Below are 23,942 nucleotides of genomic sequence, written 5' to 3'. Positions count from 1 at the left end.
TCCTTCACTGCTATTTTTCTTTGTCATCTTCTGCACTCAGAACTGAAAAAAGTCATTCCCCTTTGGAAACTTATATTCACCCATTCTGAAATCATAGAATTTCTTGTCCCTTTCTTTCTCCAGTCAGAAGCTCCATAGCATTCTTTTAAGAGAAAATTAAGAAGTAGAACCCCTTTCCCTTAGCTCAGGAAAGTCACAACCCTCCTCCCATGCCATATTATATTTGAATACTTCCTTCTTTGTGTCACAGTGTTCCAGGTCAGCTGGAAAACAGCTTTCTGAGCCAGCTTTCTGCATTTACTTACATGTTGAGAGTAAGGGTTAATTCACAAATAGCCAGTCAAACCTTGGAGAAATCTGCCCCAAGGAGAAATTAGAGGTTTAGTCTTATTACAATTTTCTGCCACTCTTAACACATGTACAGTAACTTCGGTGCACAGATAAAAATATTGGCTATAGTCATGACAAAGGAGGCTTCTGTGTGTCTGTGTGGACTGTGATCCACTGTCTGATATGTATAACCTCCTGCACAGAGGACTATTAGGCTATCACTGCAATTGTGTTGAACAGTGAAAGGTGCTTTGCTCTTCTATTCATGACTTGAATTTTGCTGTTGCAAAATTACTCCCAGAGATCTGAGAGCTGCTGTCTCTCAGAAATGTGGCTGGCACATGTGAAACTGTCCGAAAAATGCTGACAGTTTCACATGTGCCAGCCCTATTTCTGGCTTGAACAAAGAAGGTCAGTGAAGAGTGGTTACTTGACAAGAAAAGATAAGATTAGAAGTGAGTCCAAATTGAAATTAATAAATGTTTTAAAGGGTTAAAAAAGTAAAATCAGTTTTAGCAACAGGCTGTGATGTAAATCACAAGAGGGAAGGCTGAGAGGACTCAATGGCTTTTTTGAAATCCACCCTGAGCTCCAAAATTTTCACATCCATTTTGATCAATAGTTCATTCCAGTAATAATATGCTAAAGGATTTTGTCCTGTATCTTAGCACTTCTTCATAAGAAATACCAGACCACAGAGGTAAATGGAAGCAAGGTAGAGTTTGATCTGTCCAAATTTTAAGTGCTGTCACTTCTGACCTAGGACTATGTATATTGTCCCTCCAAATTATACCAAGTGTTCTATTACATCTGTACTACAGTAAGAACAGGGGAATAGGTATTGTTTCAGTTGACAATCTTTTACTAAATCCCACGTTTTTAGGGGTTACCCAAATCTATGTAGAAACATTAACAGAAGCACATTAAAGTGCTCTTCATTCAGTAATCTTCTACTGACCCTGAGTCTGACCGCCTTTGCTCTGAGGTCTTCTGGCCTAAGGTACTCTCCTCCACCTCCTGTCATTGTGCCATCAAATACTACAGGTGAAATCTGCAGTACCTGGGTAGTTACTAGAACAAATTAATTACATGACACTTTACCTTTCCACAAATATCCCAGCTTGCACTGCATGGACAATACTCCTGAACCGGGGTTTTTCCTCAGTCCTTTTGAGCATCATCCCCATTTGCCGTGTGAAGGTGGAAGCCAACCAGTCACGGACCTCTGAGGGCACAGAGTCAGACTGGATATCACTGAGTTCATCTTCTGTGTCCAGTAAACGTCTAGAAGGATGAGGAAACAGAAGGGTAAACAGATTTCCTTAGAGAGCACTACAACATTATTAACAAAAAAAGAAACTCACATATATTCTAATTAAAGCAGTGTGATAAAAGTATTTGATTCATTAGCCCTAATAAAACACAACAGTACAAGTTTTCAACTGTTTGTTTATTCTCTTATGTACTTACATTTCAGATTGTGAAACTCACTACTAGACTGAGAAACAAGAATTATCAGTCCTCTGAAGCACAACTGTATGATCATCTATTGATCTTCATCAATGAAGACTTTGCATCTTCAGCTCATCAATATTTCTGAACTTTCTGCCTTTCAAAGGTAATTTATGGTCATTTCTAGGAATGAATTTCTAGCTTCTGAATTAGTGACTTATAGTTCTCTCCTCTTCAGTTCTTGTCATCTGTGTTGACTCTACAAGTGCATTTATCACTGGGTAAATGGCATGTAACCAACAAGGTGAACTCTTCTGCAATGTCTTACCAGTCTACCTCTGTCATGGGTAATTTTTTCTTTCATTTCAAAGACATAATACAAGTGAAAAATTTAACATTATTTATAATAAATAACTGAGTAGAAATTTAGAAACTGTCAGAAAAAGTAGGACACAATTACTATGAAAACATTTCTCTGAGAAAAAATATATTACTTTTATGATTGGTTTTGATCTCCTTCCCTGTCCCAGGAAACTTAAAGAAGCATTTAAATGAAGGATTGAAGATCTGTTCTACACAGAATACAATATTCTAATGATTAAAACAATATTATCTATGAGTAATAAATCTTGACTCAACCAACTTTCACAATTGACATGTAAATTACAACTGGTGCTAGATATGAGTGTTGATGTCAGTAGTTAGCTCACCTGGTTTCACAAATGTATACTGACTCAAGAACAGTCGCTGCATATTCCAAATTCTTCTTTAGATCTACAACTGAAGCTTCCCCTCTCTCTAACTGATTTACCAAAGACCGCAATCTAAAGAAAAAAAAAACAAAAATATGATTAGTATAAAGCAAAATAGGTTGAGAATGAGTGTCAGTTCCTAGGATGAGACCTAGCATACACATTGACAGGTGAAAACTTTTGGAAGTCTACCAGTTTTTGGAAGCAACATACATAAAATCAACAAAAATTAATTTTCAAAGATCAGTTATAATGATAATATGTGAGTCCAGAGTTATTACAGAATCATACAATCACAGAATATGATAGATATCTTATAGATAGAATAGATATTCTATAGATAGAATATGCTGAATTGGAATGGACCCATCAGTATCACTGAGTCCAACCTCTGACCCTACACAGAGGGTCAGAATCACATCATACGCCTGAGAGCATTGCGCAAAGGCTTCTGAACTCAGACTCCATGAGTCCTGTCACTAGTCATGAGAGTGAAGAGATCAATATCTGCTCCTCCACCTCCCCTCATGAGATTGTTGAAGGTTGCAACAAGGTCTCCTCTTAGTCTACTCTTCTCCAGTCTGAACAGATCACGTGGTCTCAATCACTCTTTATAAGGCTTCTCTTCCAGAAGTTTCACCATATTTGTGGCCCTCTTATGGACACTTTTTAATAGTTTAATATCTTTCTTATACTGTGGTGCATAAAACTGCACACAGTACTCAAGGTGAGGCCATACCAGTGCAGAGCAGGGCAGGACAATCACTTCCATTAATCAGCTCTCCCTACTCAAAACTGAAATAAGTGAAAATAGAAATCACTTGAAATTTAACAGAGGAGCTAAGAGAGGACTATTTCAATCCAGTCATAAGGAATCTCTTGAATAGTATCTGTTAACAAATGACTGTTATTCCTAATGATTGATGTAAACATGCAAAACTGTACTAGAAAATACTTAGAAACACTATTATAGGAATACTATGCAAGGTTAGGAAATATCATGATTTTCATTGTATCTAGCAGTCACCCTTAGATTATCCCATGTATATTAAACAGAACTCACTACTTTCGCATCTAAACAGTAAGCATTGCTTTATATGCCTCCTTGTTTTTTCATTCCATGTATGGGGAGTCTGTAGATATGACCCCTTAACTAGCTACCAGAAACATTGTACACAAGCCACAGGAGTCAATATTACAGAAATAATATGACCTTTGGCTCTTCCTGACTTTTATTTAATTGATACCAGTATCTGGAAGCTTTATGCTGCAACTCATTCAAAATTCGTGTTAAATAATACCACAGAGAGTAATCACTGCTTCATGGAACCAACATTCTTCATTTAAGAAGATTATGCAAAGTACTATGCACATCAATCATTTAGAAAAACAGAAGTACAGTTGTTCTTCACACCATCATATGAAAAAATTACACTTTGTCTTACCATCCAGTATCTCTAACTACTGCTGATTCATTGAGTCACAGCAGCTACTCCCAATTAATTGTATTAAATAAGAGCCTGGTGATAGTTTGCCTTTAATGTATTACATGTATTTGGTTGTTTGTGTTTTTTTTTTTTATAATCCTAAATATACTGAAGGGAATCCAGGCAAATTAATTAGCTGAAAAATTCTGCTTCAAGGTGGCTGAAATAATTTTGAAATTCAACCAAATTCACCTGTAGCACTTAGGAACATGGTTTAGTGAGAGCTTGGCAGTGCTGGGTTAACAGTCAATGATTTTAGTAGTCAACTCTAAGATCAACTCATTTGTATAACATTCCTTTGAGATCCAGCTCAAATGGCTTAAAAGAAAAAAAGTAAATCAACAACAAACTTTATAAATTAACAAAATAGTAATCAGAAGTAGACCTGACTTCATAAAAGTCAGCTTCAATATACACACACAAAAAGATGAAGATTTGCTCCTAAAGTTTGGAGGGTAAATATCTGATGAACTGAAAGACAAAACCCTGCCTTCTGATCTTCAATACATTCCTTGCTCATTTCTGGAAAAGCACTATAATTAATGGTCAGAAATTCTCACTAAGTTTGAGAAGCAGTGAGCCGTATCAAAGAATTCCTACACAGAAATAGGCCTGCATCTGCCATCTCACTATAATTGTACAAACTTGATAAATCTGGTACTCTGAGAGTCATATCTGAGTTAGACAGCATGTGCAGACTATCTAAGCATGAACACATAGAGAGTGTGACCAACGCCCTGCAACAGTATCTGTCTGCCTGTTGGGTTGTAAAACACCTGTAAACCACACAGAACTGTCCAAAAGTATCCAGAGCAGACTACATGTGGTTATGCATGTAATGAACATGTGCAGTAGTTTCAGTCAGCTGGACAGAGAGGTGTCTCCACAGTTTGCATAGCAAATCCCTGAAAACCATTCCAACAGAAGACTGGTGGAAGAGGTACAGCATGCACAGGAAGTAACCCAGAAGCTCACCATCTCTTTTTACAAGAGTCAGCAGGTATTATTCATTCCACAGTCTGCCACATCTTAATCTAAGGCTCTGCATATGTATATAATGTATATACCACTTAGGAAAAGACACAACCTAGAAAGCCAGCTCATGTAGTAATACCCAAAATGAAACTGAAAACAGGGTAACTGATAGCCTGTCACCCAATGAATTTGTATTAGGCTGGAGAGCTATCTTCTGTATATATTCTATACTACTTTTGCATACAAAAATATGCAAGTCACAACATTCAGACAAAATAAAAACATGTGTTTGCAAAGAGCAAACACACAGTACTGCTACACTGGTATTTTAATCAAAAAAATTTATATGCAATTACCCAAGTAATTGCTTTGCCTTCTTCATGTTTCCTGAAATTTCATTCTCCCTTTGAATAAAAATACAAACATGAAAAATTTTAAGTAATCAATTTTTTTATTATTATTATTAGAAGCATGAAAGTGCAACAATGATAAATTCAGTGGCCTTCACAGGATGATAAAAAGCTTGTTTCAACTCACCTTGATTCAGATATCCTTTTGACAAAATTAGTCAACTATAACGAAATTAAATAGTTTAGGTTTTCACTTCCCATTCATAAATTCCTTCCTGCCTATTGAAACTGTAGCAAACTTTAGCTTTAATGATTTTCAATAAAACAACAGCCTAGGCACTTCCTCAGCACCAGGTCCTGTAAATTATCCCTCTCCTGCTGCTGAAAACTCTAAAGGACATGCGTTCTTCCAATATGCAAACACCTCCCCCATTCTCAGGTTCCAAACTTTGGGAACTGAATGAGAAAATATAAGTAGTTAAAAGGATTGGTCGTGTTTTGGGTGTTTTTTTTGTTCAACTGCTTCTCCTAGCACAAAAGATACCTGATATCAGAAATCAGGTACACGGATGCTCATGGAAGTCACTGGAGGTGGATAATAATGATAAACCACCTGCCTGTCATACATATAATTTCTCAGGAAGGGGTGCACTGCTTCTTTGATGTGCCTGCCTTCCTCCACTAGTGAGAGAAATGAGCCAGGAGATTATCTTAGGTGGTCAGTGTGGTTTCAGATGGCTGAGGTGAGATGACTCATTCCACTGAATAAATGTGAGAGCTGAAAAAGGATAAATTTCAGATGTGGGAGAGAAAGAAAGGCTGCTATATTCTTTTTTCACAACAAGCAATCTTCAAATTGATATTTCCCAAAGCAAGCCTTCCTGTTGGCAGACTAGTTCTTTCTGAGATGTTAGTGTGAATTAGTTTTTTTGGGGAAGCTGTTCAAACACAAAATCATTGAATTTGTTGACAATGACATCCAAAGACAACAAATTAAATCTTCCAGAATTAAGTGTTTTCCAAACCACTATTGCCTTTTATAAAAAAAACAGCCTCCATTATAACACATCAGACACCAACTTAACAATTTCTAATCTGCATGTTTAAAAATAGGTACCTGAAATAAACTGTCAATAAATGTATTTCATATACAATAGATAGATAACATATGATACATATAATAAAACCATATGCAATAAGATCATGCGTCCTAGACTTAGAAGAGCAGACTTTGGCATCTTTGGGGACCTATGTCATAGAGTCCCCTGTGGCAAAGCCCTGGCAAGCAGAAGGGCTCAAGAATGCTAGCTAATATTCAAGGATCTCTTCCTCCAATCACAGGAAGAATGCATCTTAACAAGTGGACATGGGTTCAACATCTTTGCTGGCCATGGACAGTGAGATTGCACCCTCAGCAAGTTCACTGATGACACCAAGCTCTGTGGCAGGGCAGTCAATATGATGAAGAGAAGGAATAATGCCATCCAAAAGGACCTCTACAGGCTTGAGAGGTGGGCCAATGCAAACTTCATGAAGTTCAATAAAGCAAAGTGTAAGTCCTACATCTGTGTAGGGGCAATCACAGGAACGCCTAATGGTTGGGCAGAGACGTGATTGATAGAAGTCCTGCGAAGAAGGGCTTGGCAGTAATAGGTCATGGAAAACTCAACATGAGCCAGCAGTAAAGCATGAGCCACAGCCCAGAAAGCCAATCAAATCCTGGGCTGCTTCACAAGGAGCACAGCCAGCAGGTCAAGGGAAGTGATTCTCCCTGAACTCTGCTTTTGTGAAACACAACCTGGAATACTGCATACAGATCTAGTGCCCCCAACATAAGAAGGATATGGAACTGTTGGAACAAGTCCAGAGGAGGGCCACAAAGACAATAAGGGGGCTAGAGTCCTTCCCATATGAAGACAGGCTGAGAAAGTCAGGGCTTTCTGTCTGGAGGAGACTGCATAGAGACCTCATAGCATCCTTCCATTCTGAAGAGGACCTAGAGAAAAGCTGGAGAGGGACTCTTCATCAGGAACTCTAGAGATAGAACAAGGAGTAATGGGTTCAAAGGGGGAAATTTGGGTTAGATGTACAGAGGAAATTCTTTATTGTGAGGGTAGTGAGGTATTGGAACAGGTTGTCCATAGAAGTTGAGGATGCTCCATACTTGAAAACATCAAGAGTGCAGTTGGATAGGGCTCTGAGAAACCTGATCTAGGGGAAGAAGTCCATGCTTATGGAAGGGGACTTGAAACTTGTCCTAGTTCCAGCAAGGAGAGGGATGATTTTTTGCAGTAATCAAGAGGAAACATAGCTAGAACCTGGAGGTTATTAAGTTTCAACTCACATCATTGCCAGCAGAAAAGGGAGTCTCTTACAAGGTTAAGAGGTCTCTGGTTAGGGTGTGTGGCTGCAGTTGGGTCTGGCTCTGCACGGAGCATTTTGCATGTGAATCTCTCTCTTTTGTTCACTTCTGTTTTTTAGTATTGTAGCTGTTATGGTTTGTTTTCTTATCAAACTGCTGTTTCCAGCACACTGTTCTTTACCCATGACCTTTACCTTTTGTACCTCCAGTTCTCCTGTCCAGCCTGCCACAGAGGGCAGAGGGATGGTGAAGTGTGGAAGCAAAGTAACAGCAGCATGGTTTGCATGGTCTCAGTAGACACTTAATTGGGGGCTACCATTCCAGTTGCTGTCAAGAGACAGTATATACTACAAGATAACCTCTGCTTTTACCTGTATGACCACAGAGAGGACATGAGGAAATGGGATGGAAAACCCACCTGTCCTAGTAGAACAGGCATGTGAGTTGACAAGGATTGTTGCTGATTCACAGAGTATCTTGGGAAACAGCCCTTAAAAAAAGAGGATCTAGGAAGAATGGAGATACTTCAAGAAAGAAATCTTCAGGGAACAGGAGAAGGCTTTTTCTATGTGCTGAAAGATGAGCTGACAGAGAAAATAACCAGCCTGGATGGGAAGGGAGCTTTTGAAGGAAGTTGGGGGAAAAAAAGCGTGTCACATCTGGAAAAAGGGGCAGGCAAGTCAGGAAGTGCTTAAGTGTGTTGTTAGTTATGCAGAAAGAAAATTAGAGGAAAAAGCTTGTTAGAACTTAACATGGCCATTTCTGTTAAGGATAATAAAAACAGTTTTATAAACACATTAACAGAAAAAAGAGGAGTAAGGAGAACCTTGACTCTATTGGACATGGTGGGAAACATAGTTATCAAAGATGAGGAAAAGGCTGAGATATTTAAAATCTTTTCCTCCGTTTTCAACAGTAAGACAGGTGTTTCTCAGGACAACTTGCCTCCTAAACTAGAGCATAGGGAGCAGAATAGAACCCGTGTAATCCAGGAGGAAGCTGTTAGCAACCAACTGAGCCACTTTGGTGCCCACAAGAACCTGATGAGACCCATCCTGAGTGATGAGGGAGCTGGCTCACTAAGTTGCTCTCCATCATTTATCATCAGTCTTGGCTACCCAAGGAGGTCCCAGATGACTGGAAGCTGGACAGTGTGATTCCCATCCACAAGAAGGGCCAAAAGGAGAATCCAGGAAACTACAGGCCGGTCAGTCTGACCTCAGTGCCCAGAAACATTATGGAACAGTTCATCTTTAGTGTGATCACTGCATGGCACCTACAGAATGGCCTGGGGATCAGACCCAGACAGCATGGATTTAGGAGGGACCAGCATGACTAACCAATCTGATCTCCTTTTATGACCAGGTGACCTGCCTGGTGGAAACCTTCCCTGGAGGGGAAAGCTGTGGATGTTGTCTACCTTGACTTCAGCAAAGTCTTTGACGCCATCTCCCATGAAATAATTCTAGAAAATCAGGCAGTCCATGGATTGGACAGGTGCACTGCTCACTGGGTTAAGAACTGGCTGGATGGCTGGGCCCAGAGAGTGGTGGTGAACGGTGCTGCATCCAGCTGGTGGCCGGTCACCAATGGTGTCTCCCAGGGATCTGTGTATGGGTCCAGTCCTGTTTAAGATCTTTATTGATGATCTGGATGAAGGGCTCGAATCTACCATTAGCAAATTTTCAGATGACTAAGTTGGGTGTGAGTGTTGATCTGATGGAGAGTAGAAGAACTCTGCAGAGAGACCTGGACAGGACATATAGATGAACTGAATCCAAAAATATAAGTTTAAAATAAGTTTAACCAGACAAGTGCCAGGTCCTGTACTTTGGCCACAACAATTCCCTGCAGCACTACAGGCTGAGGCCAGAGTGACAGTGGCCAGGCAGAAAGGGACCTGGGGCTACTGATTGGCAGCAGCCTGAACATGAGCCATCATGTGTGCCCAAGTGACCAAAAAAGGCCAATCCTGGCCTGTATCAGGAACAGTGAGGCCAGCAGGAGCAGGAAAGTGATTCTTCCCTTGTATTCAGCACTGGTGAGGCCACACCATGAGAGCTGTGTCCAGTTCTGGGCCCCTCAGTTTAGGAAGGATGTTGAGATGCTGGAGCATGTCCAGAGAAGGGCAGCAAGGCTGGTGAAGGGTCTGGAACACAAGTCCTATGAGGAGCAGCTGAAGGAGCTGGGGTTGTTTAGCTTGGAGGAGGCTCAGGGGAGACCTTTTGACTCTCTACACCTCCCTCAAAGCAGATAGCAGGAGATGGGGGTTGGTCTCTCCTCTCAGGCAACCATTGTGAGGACAAGAGGATGCAGCCTTAAGCTGCACCTGGGGAAGTTTAGCTTGGGCATTAGGAAGAAGCTCTTCACAGAAAGAGTGATTGGGCATTGGAATGGACTGCCCAGGGAGGTGGTGGAGTCACGATTCCTGGAGATGGTAAAGACTGGATATGGCTCCTAGTGCCATGGTCTAGTTGATAAGGTGGTGTTAGGTCATAGGTTGGACTTGATGATCTCACAGTTCTTTTCCAATGTAGCTGATTTTGTGTCTCTTTGAGTCATTTTGATATAACTATTCCTGCAACTTTTAAAAATATTGAAGTTTATCTTCTAAGTTTTAAGACATTTAATCTTTCTTGCTTTCCAACTTCCTGTACAACCAAACAAAACAGCTTTTTTCATGGACTGTATTCTCAAATACACTACTTTATAGCACAGATGGAGTAGATGCATATTTACTACATATTGCACAATTCTAAATGTAATTTCTAAAGAATATTTTATGGCAATGTATCCCTACTATAAACTATAATTTGAAAGGAAGCAAAAAGAAAGCTTGAGTGGAGTCTATAACAGTGAAATCAATTTAAGAAAGATGTCAAAAAACAGGTTGTGCAATTTTGTTTCCTATCATAATTAATAAAATAGTAAAAAGATAAATTTTGAGAAGAAAGATGGGCTCATCTTAGCAAAGTGAAGTGTGAATTAAAAATACTATTTTATATTGTATTCACCTATGTGTCTGACTTCTGATGTGATGAATGTCTGTAAGTCCAGCTGTAGAGTTTGAGAATTATATACAGCTGTTTAATAAAACAAATCAAACAGCTTTTTGGTAGAGTAAAAATCAAAAAAATATCATATTGATATTACCAACTAAGGGGTAATATGTGAACACACAGATTACCTGTATATTGCTGAGAAGATCAAAGTCCTTTTCATTAACCAGGACAATAATATACATCCAGGGAAAAATCTTTATTGTACATGTTCATTTACTCTTGCATTTTCTATTTATGTGCACTTAAACAGAATGCTTATTTATTCTTACACTCATTATCATTTTCTGTTTCTAAATATATATTAGTTATAAATATGTTAAATTAAGAACATGATAGTCAGAAAATATAAGCATTTTCATCCAGCACCTAGCAGACAATTCTAACAACCTGAATAGTACTCCAGACCAAATATCACAGGAATTCACATCTTTAAAGCACTCCATAAAGAAAAAAGCTCCTCTTCTAGTCTCTGAGCAGCTCACAGGATTACATGTACTTTAGGTTTTTAACAACTTGCTTTCCAGATGTTAAATGGCTCTAAGGATTAGATGCATTTTATTAAAACCAACATGTCCCGGCTTTGAGCTGGAGTTATCTACAACATGAAACACTGTGTATTCCACAAATCATCACAGAACAGAAGGGCACCACTGAAATCACCAGATTAAGGCAAGTGTAAGCACAGATTTAACCTAATATTTTTTTTTCTCTCAATTCCATAGAAATATCTCCTTTAGAGATACCTGTTTTCATATTTCCGTTCAGCTTTGAAGTGTTGGACAAGAATCAACAACTCATTTAAAAACAAACCAAAAATAAGGTGGAAAAAAGTCATATCTATATACACTGCTGCAAGCTGTGTTTTATGTCAAGCCAATCACTCAGTACTTCTGATCATGCAGTAGAGCAGACTTACCACTATCTGGCTCCCAACTGCTTCCTGTTTCAGTTCCCTCAGCTGATGAACAAATCTGTCCACCTTCCAGGACTGTGTGGTCCCAGCTGACCCTGAAACAGGTGCATCAGCATGGAAACAAGGCAGCACTGATCTCAATGAGACAGTCCTGGTGAGTAAATCCTCCACAGAGAGCAGAGTAAGCAAATGACTTTCCTGGGTCAAGGAGCAGGTCCCAGGATTAAATACAAATCTCCAAATAAATGTTTAGACCTCTTTCTTTTTTAAAAAAACTATGAAGTTCCTGTATTTTGAAAGAAATCTCTGCATCTCCCTAAGCATGGAATACGACAGAAAAATGCAGTACAAAGATGATTTTTAATTATGTTAGAAAAACAGGTCCCCATCCCCTCAGCAACAGAGAGACCAGAATTTGTGAGTATTACTATTTGTGAGTATCACAAAAAAGGAATTCGCTGTCTCATAGTGACATTATTAATTTCTTGGCATGTTTGAGGTTTGTGTTCAGGTTTTGTGGCTGCATTTTTTAATTAAAAGGTGCCCGAGCTGAAGTTGAGTCATAACCTAACCTCTGACATCAGCAGAAACTTGTAAGTGTAAACCATTACTTATACAACTAATAATACCTGACTCTAGTAACCTATGCTTTCTTGAGAATTACTGGATTTAAATTTCACATCAAGTAAACAGCAGGATGTGTGTGGGTCAAACTGTAATCCTTGGTGACAAGACAGTTGTAACAAAAGCCATTATCACTGAAGACAAGTTTGTTAGCTCAGAAGAATTAATTCTCTCCTCTGTGATATGGAACACTGACTGCATTTGTTACTCTGGTTTGAAAAATACGTATTACACAAAGATGACTGCAACAAGATATAAAACACTGGGTATTAGTAAACTGAGGGTTCCTTGTCCTGAACTTTTTGAGCTGTACAGAATGAAGCTGGACAGTTACTGAGAATTAAATCTCCTCCAATACCTGCAGCTTCAGTCAATCAATGGTCTAGTCCATGGACAAGTCAGCATGTATGCTGTTGACAGACACCTTAGAGAATGATGCCTAATTGATCAACCTGACAGTGCAGAGGGAATAGACCTGTCTGAAATCTTTGAAAAAGCAGCCAAAATTAGACCCTTTGAGCTCTCCTGAACAGCAGCAGGCTGTGACCAGCAATTTCCCTCTGAGTGGGAGACCTGTCAGAGGTGAACTCTCAAGTTTTTGTACTTGGAGGATTGACCAACAATGACTAATCCTGGGCCAGTAACTTCACTCCTCAATACTCAACCCTTCACCCACTGAGGAGATGCAAAGGCATTCAAAGTGAATATTTCACTTACCTTCAAGGGGAATGTTTAATAGGTACCTTGCTTGCACTGACCTGTTATGTCTGTGTGCATACACATGAATATATGCTATAGCAAACCTAGGGGAAATCTGCTTTCTTAGATTTTTAAGCACTTTAGGAGCTTTTTTCTTTATGGAGTGCTTTAAAGATGTTCATAACAACATACCATTGTAACTCACTGGCTTCTGCCACCCTGCCTCTTCCTCACAGTCAACTGACTCTTCACAAAAAACCCTTACTCATAGAAATTCAAAGCTCTCACACATTGCTAAAGAGTGAAATAGACCAGGGAAGGGCTAATAGTGTTTTTATTCCAGTTTCAGTCTCTGCCTAATTTTGCCTTTTTCCCTGAAATCACCAGGAGACACCTTTGGAATCCCTGGTCCCAAGGACACAAGACTGTCATTCCCACCACCAATGGGGAGGAAGAGTGAGACATCAGCAGCTGTTCAGAACTGTGTTGCCTCCCCCAGCTACTCCTTTTCCTGATCCCCCAGCTAGCCAAGACCCCAGAGACTGAGGAAAAGCTTTCCTCTGCTATCTGAATGAAAGCTGACAAGATACATGTTTCACTTTAAATATTGTTTCACTTGAGCCTCTCCCTTATGCAAAATAGGAAATACTGTTTTGAGTGACATTTACTAGATTAAAGCCAAAGCCAAAACCAGGTTTTGGATTTGCAGTTTTCCCTGTTTGTAAAATAAAGGAATTTTATTATTTTCACTTCAGCAGCCTTCTTCCAAATCACTTTTTAAATTTCTAACATACTGGAGCTTAATCTACACTGTGCTGAATCCTTCTAGAGGATTCATCATTTAGAAACCAAACACTCAAGTTCAACTGTTGCCTGCTGAAATAGAAAATAAATTCTCATAGAGTCTGGGAGAAATGAGAGGCATATTTCACTTGCTGGGGGAAATTACTCACTTCTGCATCTCAGCAGATCTTATTCCTATGGGGCTGCTGGGAGCCAGGGAAGGAGGGGAAGACAGAAGCAGGATGTGCAAAAGTAACACTGCAAAAGCAAAGTTTTAGCATTTTCAGAACATCCCCTGCTCAACTGAAGTTTGAAATAAAATTCAGCTTAATTTTCAAATCTCAATAGCATGATGACTGGCACTTCATGAAATAGACATCTGCTCATGAGTAGTCAGCAATAGCATTGCATATTGGTCAGTGCCCTCTGGCTTATAGCAAAACAATTGCTTATGCTTTTTTATTTACATATTCAGTGAAACAAAATCACCAAGTAAAATCTAATTATAATCCCATAGGTCCATCCCTCATGATACTCTTCCAATTGATCTGTTATTGCATACAGCCAACTGTCAAGGACAGACTGAAGAGAAATCCCCAGGAATGCTCAACAAAAGGGCAATCATTAAAATTCCCTGACATAGGGAGAAGTGATGCATTGATAACCTGTGAGTAGTGGCCTAGTAGAAGTAGATAGGAATGTAAGTGGACATGATTATATTTCAATAAGGAGCGGAGTCCCTTTTCCACAGCTGGTAACCTGTTTCTGATGCACTATTTTCAATGTTAACCTACTATTCCAATGTTAAATGAAAATTAGCTAAGCGGAAGAAGGTACAGCGTTTCTTATAAAACATTATTTATAAATTAATATAACTGTTCTAAATTAGTCTTTGCTTTGAAATGAAAGCTACAAGCCATTTGATTAATGGATAAAAAAGCCTCCCATCCTCCATCTCTAGAAGAGCTATTTACTCCTTGCATAAAATACTGTGTGGTAGTAACTTATTAACACAAGGCAAGCACTGAAAAACCAAGTAAGTTTGGGTTTATTTTTTTTAAAAATGAACCATTGTTGAAAAAGGTAACATTCCTGAACTCTTTTCAGTACTGATGCATGTCTCTGAGGAAAAAAAAATTATATTCACTAGGATATTTGGAGAAAAACCCAAGGGAATAAAGGGCATATGACATGTGCACATGAGTACTTACATATCAGGTGATGAGGAAAGAAGAGCACCATCTGCATTATGTGAAAGTCCTCCAGACCAGGAAAAAAGAACTACTTCATGCATTTGGAGAGCCAGAAGAAATAGAAAATTAGCAGCAAACTTCTCTTTGAGAAGTAATTTCAGTGAATCATTGGGAAGCAAACCCAGAGACTGATATCCTCATATCCACAGCCTCATAATCATTCAACTAATTATTATAAATAATGAAAAAATGAGCACAAATCACATTCTGTCCACTAGTCATTCAAGAACCAGTAGGAAAAGGGTCAAAGTCATCTAATAAATTATCTCATAAGAACTGTTTTCCTCCATTTTATTTCCACCTCTCTGTGGCCTCTGTTGCTTTTAAGGCCTTGGCTGACATACATAGGAGTTCTGAAAAGGGAAAGGAAATGATTCCCCTAAGTCCACACACCTTAGCCTACCTGTTTTACAGCAGTGTAAAGAAGGCCAGACTATTTTGTCCAACAGAGTATTTTTCCCACTTAATCCAATCACTAGAAACAACACTAGAACCTTCCAAAAAAACAGAGTAGAGAGGATGTCTATGCTCAGATGAATAAGCTGTACATCACTTCCAATCCCTACAGCCAGACTTAAAGATAATCATCATCTGAGACGCCAAACATGTTGGTGAACACAATATGAAATAGTATTTTTAATTCACTCTTCACATTGTTAAGATGAGCTCATCTTCTTCCTCAAAATTCATCTTTCCACTATTAATCACAATAGCCAACAAAATTGCAGTTTTTTTGACAAATTCCCTCAATTGTTCTCACTGTTATAGAGTCTACTCAAGCCTTCCGATTTCTTCCTTTCAATTTGCTTTTCCTATTAATTATTCTAGTTTACAATCCCAAATTAGCCCCTAAAACCACTCATAAAGTTATGTAATTCAATAATTTAGAAGATAGTATACATATTGTTCCATTCCTATTTTATTTAGGAATCACAATTTCTTGTAAATGCATGTATTTTCGCAGGCTAAAGACTGGATGAACACTCATCTTTGACCTTATTCTCAGTTCATTGACACAGCACATGACCTTGTATTGACAAGAAGCAGCACAAATGTAGCATACTTATAGTATAACATAAATGTAGTAAACTTCATTTAGCAATGAAAGAAAAATTATTTTACTATGTGCATTTTTGAAGTGTAGTAGTACTTTGCTTTCTCTGTATTTTTCACAATTGTCTAGTTTGGTGGAAAACGTAGCTCATTCTTTCAAAAGTAGCTGTGCTGAGTTCAACAGCAGACATGCTGGTACTTGCATAAGATACCATTTCTGAGAGTTGTACAGTAGGCCAGCCTTGAATTTTACTGAAAGGTACAATGAAATCACTCAAAAAATGCAAGCCTTATTCTAGTTTCTTTGTTTTAAATAGAGGAAATATCTCTGAATATATAATCTCTCAAAAGCTAGAGTAAATACAACTGCATTGACTGTAAAGATACTATACAAGGTTAATTACAGTAACAAAATAGGAAAATACAATAGAAGCACAACAGATTTTTATAACCTTTCTCCTATTACTCCAGAAGCTGCCTCAAGTCAGGAGCACAAGGAGAGAACAGACAGCTTGTTCTATGGGAATAAGATCAGATAAAAATATCACTGACACAAAGCAGAGATCAGGTAAACTATATGAACTATTTAAATTTTAGTGTATTTTCTGTGTCACTGTAGGCTAGAATTTTAAGGTCATTTAAATATTTTTTGCAGCTTCTGTCACCTAAGTGGCTTTATTCTCAACAACTACATATTAAATAGGAATGAAAACACCTACCACCTATCAATAACACCTACATCTCTGGAGTATCACTCAGAATCACAGGATATTCTGAACTGTAAGGGACGCACAAGGACTATCACTCTTACAGGAATGGCCTTATAGAGATCAAGAGGCTGCAGGCTGCATGGGAATCACAGCTGTGAGCACTGCCAGCAGGAGGAGGGAGGTGATGGTGCCCCTTGACTCAGCCCTGATGAGGCCACATCTGAAGTGCTGTGTCCAGTTCTGGGCTCCTCAGTACAAGAGACATAGGGGTCCTGAAGTGAGTCCAGTGGCAGGCAATAAAGATGATTAAGGGACTGGAGTATCTCTCTTACCACAATAGGGTGAGAGAGCTGGGCCTGTTCTGAGAAGAGATGATTGAGAGGGGACCTCATGAATGTATAGAAGCATCTGAAGGGAGGGTGTCAAGAGAATGGAACAAAGCTCTTCTTGGTGATGACAAGCAATGGGACAAAAGACAACAGGCAGAAACTAATGCACAGGAAGTCCCCCTTGAATATGAGGAGTGCTGGTGACCATGCACTGGAATAGATTGCCCAGAGAGGTTGGAGAGTCTTCCTCACTGGAAATATTCAAGAACTGTCTGGATGCAATTCTGCGCAATGTGCTCTAGGATAACCATGCTTAAGCAGGGACCAGATGGCCTAGTGTGGCCCTTTCCAGCCTTACCCTTTCTGTGATTCTGTAGCTCTTCAAAGCATTCTCTATAAGAACTCCTCTCTCTTCTCCTGCTGATTTTAGTTGGTGGCCTGGAAGGTTTGCCTTTCTTTCATAGTTTACCAAACACTTATTACTGGTTTCAGACTTTTATTTCATCTCAGGCTAAATTTTTCTGCAACTTTTAAGTGAATTGCAGAGAACTTTTCTATAACCACACTTGGAACATGGAGGCAAGCAAAGATCAAAATGTGTTCAGCTTTTTCTGCCAGAAATTCCTTTAAGCAGAAAACTCCACAAACATGAGGCTGAGTGTAGAACAATCCCTGAGGCAAGACTTAGGATCCACTGACAGAGGTTGTATTTCAGAGTTTGCATCCCACACTAGTGTTTCTATTTTCCTCTTTCTGCACCTCAGAGTCATCCAGCTACAACTTCTACAAACTGTAATCCTCTCCTCTAATATGGACAGCAGTATTAAAGGAGGATCCCTTAGGTCCTCTCCCTTCCCCATAAAGCTAGGTGATGTTCCAAGGGAGAAGAGAAAAAAAAAACCACTCAGAAGAAGAAAAAATATGAGTATTACTCAGAAAAATACCAGCCTGTCTCAGCAAAGCACTATGTTTTTCTAGTTCCTATGCATCAAACCCCAACTCCTGCTGTGTGTGTTTTCATGCTACAGCAGATCTACCTGAACTACCTTTAAATTTGGGTATTAAGCAAGTCTGTCCAGCTGCCATGATATATTTCTCCCAAAACAGGCTCTAAATTCACTCAGGAGGAGAAATTAGTCCATTCTGAATGCAGCATAGGCATGGCTAAACCCAAGACACCTAGAGCATGGTGATGTTATTCAAGATCATTGTCAGTGATTTGGATTATTAGATACAACCATCCTTTCTGAGTTTGTGGATGACATCACATTTTGGGGGAGTAAGAGATGGGGCCATGAGTTTGGAATGCATGGCTTACAAATGTCACTTTCAATAAAAATTTTTCTGTGAGTCTGGGACACATAGACCAACAGTGAGAGGAGCTTCCACTTTTAGTTGTGGCAGCCACCATCAGTATAGCTAACATTTCCTGGCAAAATGCAAGTTGGCTGGACAAGCTACACCTAGCCTCTGACTTTTGTTTGCTATGTTGCAGTTCTGCACATAAGCAAGCTAATTGCATGATCTGAACATGTGGGAAACACTAGTTCTGTGCCTAATGACACTGGGATAATTGGCTGGCATATGGCACCATACAGGCTGATCCCAGCAGCATCAGAGTGCTATTTGGTACCTCCCAGAATTGGGCAAAAAGAAGAAGTGATTGCTTTCAGAATACCATTTGTCTAACCAGAAGCCTTAGGACTCCTCTGAGCATGAAATGTTCACAGCTGCACAACATTTATTCATATTATTCTTTCATATTTTACAGCCTCTCTGAATTATTTGGTATGGACAATTAAAAAGAGGTCAGCAGCAGCAACACAGCCTGTAAAGACAGAGAAACAGAGCTATAATCATAACACTATTTATGTGAGAAAGGAGGATTCATAAAATGTAACAAATTAAACCCAGCAAAAGTATTTTTGATCTTTTTTATGTTACAAGCCGTAGTGAATCATCCAAGAGCATATTTGTTTCTCAGAAAATAATAAGAAATAAATTTGAGAAACAGTCACTGTAACCAAATATGCTAAGAAACTGGTATAAAATCTAGTCTGAATAAAACATGGAAGAACATGTCATAGTGTTGACAAAACATTATATAAACATCCCATCAAAGAAAATATGGTATATGCTAGGACTATTTCTTATTTTCCACAGCAAACAAGATATTTTTTGTTAAAATATATTTAGCCCAAAATCCATTTTTTTAAATTGAAAATTAGATAAACCCACAAAGCTAGCCCTACCCTTACCCTGATATTAATAACTAAGGATGTTAAATGTAGAAGACTGAAACCTCAACAGAAGTTGTAGGATTAAAAGACATGCTTGTTAATGACCTGTAAAATAATTTAGAAGTAATTCCTAAATTGAGCAAACTTAACATGAGATATATGTAAAACTATGGATGTGATGTGATCTGTCCTTGCACTTTTGTTTGCCAGCTATAGGCAATATGCCCATTGATGGGAAAAGAAGAACTTTTAAGTGCAAAATGTGCATTTTTATTACTCTGTTTCAAATAAAATTATTCGTGAAAAGTATACAAAGCCTTTTTTTAACTAGAGTAGTTAACCTCTGCAGTATAGAAGATACATATACATATACATATATATACATATATCCAGTGTAAATAGTTGTTTCCATGTTCAGTTGCTGTTTGGTCAAGCATATAAAAAGACAAAAAGTCATATGCAAGATAGTAGCACTAAGAGGTTCCCTAAAAATATGAAAAAAAATGTGTGGATCTGAGTGATATTAGTTCACACGGATTCTAATTACCAAAGCAATGTTTGCTCTTTTGATATCTAAGCATCACCTTCTGTCTGCTATGCATATAAGAACTATTTTGTTGTATAAGATGTGAAATTTCTCTTTACAACCCATTATAAACTATACTTGTTATAAAACATGTTCTCACACATACAGTTTGTTTTTGCATTGCACCAGAATCAACTTCCTCTACTCATCACAAATTAAAACAAGATTCTGTCTTAATACAGGTCATCTTTATCTATGCAAAATCTCTCTTCAATGTAGTCAGTGGCAGATACCCACATGTAAAAAACTCTCATAACAGATATTAATTCCAGAAAGAACTCTTATTATGCCTACAGATTTCATCTACAGTTAAGCTGCAAAACTGAAGAAAAATGAGGTATGGTGTGCCTCCAAATTTCACCTCACTGAGCATGAACATGAAACTGCAACATATGTATACATGACAGGCTGACTGTCTGGCCTGAAAACTGTATACATGCAGCCACTTCTATTACCCTTCCCCCATCCTTGCCCTTTTCCTGAGCCAAGTCAGTGCCTTGTCCAGCTGTGACAATGCTAGACAAGCTGGGCAGGCTTTACAAGGTCATTTTTTAATACCTCTGGTACAACAGAACACAAATTGGATATTAAGCACAGATGCTACAGGCAACCCTAAAATGAGTCACATGCAAATTTTGTAAAACTGACTTGAGCAGAAAGCTTATTTGCTTTTTATTTTCTCTCCTCAACATGCCCATAATTTCTGCCCACAAATGCATGAAAGTTTAGAAAAACAAAAAATCTTGTCTAGTATATTTATGAAAACTTATATTTTAAACTATTTTTTCTTCTGAAACATTTAAAACTTTTAAAATTTCATGGTTTGAGAAGAAAACCCCAAACTTAGCTGCCAAGTTCTATAGAGTGGGTGAGAGAAAATAACACATACACATCTATGCACTACATAGCTCCCAAAAAGTCATTCTCTACAAGTGAACACTGAGATTACATAGCAACGACTCTTCTACAATTTTGAGAAGACAAGAAGAGTGGAATAAGTTCATTTCATAGGGGAGCTTTTCCTGGATCCTTTCAAACATGCACGGATTTTCCACTAGACAGCTTAATTTGGACGGGTTCCCTACAATATATTGGTAATAATGGAAAAAAAAAGCATCCTGAGATAAAGAATCAATGTCCCTCAGAGAGGGCTGAAATGTTTTCAAAAACCACTCCTTCAGCTATCTGTTATCAGTCACTGTATTTTTAACTTGATCACAGAAACATGAGCACAAAACGACATGACAGACTCAAGGAGATCACAGAGAGTGACATTCCCAACATTAAGAATGTGAGCAGAAGTGATTAATCAGCAGCTCCAAGCCCTGCTGCTCTGCCTAGTAACTATTTCCATGCCAAAAAGAAATGGTCTACCCCTCTACTACCTGATTATTCTGGATTGTGGAAGTAATGTTTTTGCAGCTGTAACAGACGGATGAAGGGATACGAGTAGAGAAATGTACCTCACAACAGACTTGTTAAGTGTTCTTAACTCTCTGTCACCTTTTTGTCCATTAAAATATACTGCCTCTCCTTCCTACTTGTTACTGCACAGGCCATTAATATTGCAGTTACATACGGTATTTTGTCCAGATCATTACAACATAATATCACTAATACTTGTCTACTATTTTAGCAGTCACCTCCCTCCAAAACATTGAGACTGTTGGTCAGGTAAATATTTAATTTGATACATCCCAAAGATGTATCAAATCCAAAGGTATCCCAAAGAAAATTTCTAGAATATCTGCATACCTATCAACCTTTCACTGTGCAAAATTATTCTTCATAATCCTGCTTTCAAAGTGGATGAAATCTGATTACAAGCATCTAATGACAGTTCATACCAAAAATAGGTTGAATAACTATTCCCCCTCTCTTCCCAAAGACCATGCTGTGACATAATTTGAATTGGAAGCAATGAGCACCTAACAAAATCACGTATCAAAACCCTAAACAGAAACCAAAGCATGTAAAAGGCAAGAACCAGTTTCTGCCATTCTGCTGTGTTTGTAAGATGCTCCACTCTGCATGAAGCCCCTTTATGCAGAGATAGGAATACACAAGTATTAAGGTGGAAGGTAGCCTAAATGAGACAAACTCAATCTCATTCAAAGCCACAGAATATTAGAAACATAAAAAAGTATTTCCGTGGTCATTTTCTGGAGTTAATAGAAATTTCCTAGTCCTTTGTAATACAATTAATCCATCAAGCCCAAATGACTGAATTCATCTAAAACATCCAGAAATCTACTACCCATGAGAAAGGTAAGTTAAACATTCAAAAACATCACTTTTCCTTTTCATCTTGAGTAAAACCCTCTTCTTCCCTTAGCCTCAGTTTGCTCTCTTTTCATTTCATCCTTCTACCAACCAGCATTGGATAATGAGATACATGAGATATTCAACCCTGAGACTGCTTCTTTCTCTCAAAAGGGTTTTAATGAAAATGTTTGCAGGCACTACAATTAAATCAAAGTAGTGTAGGATCATTTGTGATTTCCAACAGGGTGCCAGTCTTTTTTGCTCATCAATTATTTCTCTTTTCTCCAACTGAAAAAAAAATGCCACATTATTTAGATCAATCTGGAGTAATACATTTCCTTTTGGAATTCACTCGCATGTGTTTTAAAAATCACTCAGCTGAATCAAATTCATATCTGAATGACAACAAATTATTACATGCACAGTTACTGAAGAGGAGTTAATTTTCTCTAATAATCCTGTATACCGAAAAGGGAAAGAAAAATACAAAAAATTCGTCTTACTCTGACAGAATTTTTTTTAAAAAAAAGAAAATAAATATACTTCATCATCACCTTAAAAGATTTTAACAAACAGTATGGTTCCAATCTCACACTGAGATTTTATTCCTTAACATAAAATTAACATCTGTTCAATCTAATCTTGCTGTTTCTCATTCACTTCTGCACTAATCTGGCTTTCTTACAGCACTTTTAGACACAGAAATATTTACTCTGATTTCTCTCATCTTGACAAAATTTTCTCTGGGTTTGATTTTTTTGCGCAGGGGGTGTTTTTTTTGTTTGGATTTTTTGGGAGGGGCTTTTGGCTTTGGTGGTTGTTGTTGTTGTGGTTTTTATTTTGTTCTGTTTAGGGGTTTCTTTTGATTGGTTGGTTTTCTGGGGGTTTTTTTTGCCACCAAGCAGTAGAATCCTCTTCCTGCTGCTTTACATTTTTATATGCAGAGTTCCTATAAAATGCTATATTTACAAGGCAGGAGGCCCACAGTTTCAATCTTTTAAATATTATGTCCCATCATCCACTTGCTTTCCGACTATCTTTGCACACTAAGCAAAGCTTGTCCTTCCACAAATTCTGTTTGCAGTGAGCATCCCCATGCAAAAAGGGACAAAAGGCAAGGCACAAATTAAGAGTTTTTTAGAAGAAAAGAACTCTTTAAGAAGAGGATTCATAGGTTTCTTTAACCTATGAACTACTTGCAAGACAAATGTTTGTGCAAGATATGGGTAATCAAAAAGGAATATTTTTATCCTATTTATTTGTATCAGTATGTGGCAAAAGCCTGGGCAGGCACTGCTTCAGTGTATCACTGATAGTGATAGGACAAGGGAGAACAGTTCTAAACTAAAAGAGAGGAGATTAGAGGTTAGGAGGAAACTCTTTACTGTTCAAGTGGTGAGATACTGGAACAGGTTGCCCAAAGAAGCTGTGGATTCTCCTCCGTGGAAGGGTCCAAGGCCAGGTTGAATGGGGTTTTGCAAAACCTGTTCTAGTGGAAAGTGTCCCAACTATGGCAGAGGAGTAGATGATCTTTAAGGTCCCTTCATATGGATGCTAAATTCTGACAGTGCCTGTACAGATTACAGGCCGCACAGCTTCTCAGGCTGGCCCTGAGAGAGTAGTCTGGGAAAGACATGAGAAAGAATTAAAACAATCCTCAGGGACACAAAACAACCTTGCAGGTGTTGTTTTGTGTTCCTTGTTTTCCTTGCAGGAG

The 23,942-nt window shown here is 38.5% G+C and overlaps 1 protein-coding gene across 7 annotated transcripts in view; it reads right to left on the bottom strand.

The window, feature by feature from the left end:
* Positions 1 to 23,942, bottom strand: part of PDE1C (phosphodiesterase 1C) — a 207,921-nt gene that overhangs the window by 79,487 nt on the left and 104,492 nt on the right. For all 7 annotated transcript variants that reach the window (XM_015619318.2, XM_015619319.2, XM_033512002.1 and 4 more), the window contains 2 exons: positions 2,493 to 2,606; positions 1,432 to 1,614 (listed from right to left, as the gene is read on the bottom strand). In XM_015619318.2, coding sequence (XP_015474804.1) covers positions 1,432 to 1,614; positions 2,493 to 2,606 — 297 coding nt within the window. The remainder of the gene's footprint in view (positions 1 to 1,431; positions 1,615 to 2,492; positions 2,607 to 23,942) is intronic.

The sequence above is a fragment of the Parus major genome, chromosome 2 (genome assembly GCF_001522545.3).
Source record: "Parus major isolate Abel chromosome 2, Parus_major1.1, whole genome shotgun sequence".
Lineage (NCBI taxonomy): Eukaryota > Metazoa > Chordata > Aves > Passeriformes > Paridae > Parus > Parus major.
The sequence above is the reverse complement of the archived record's forward strand: the minus strand, read 5'-3'. Positions and strand labels throughout refer to the sequence as shown.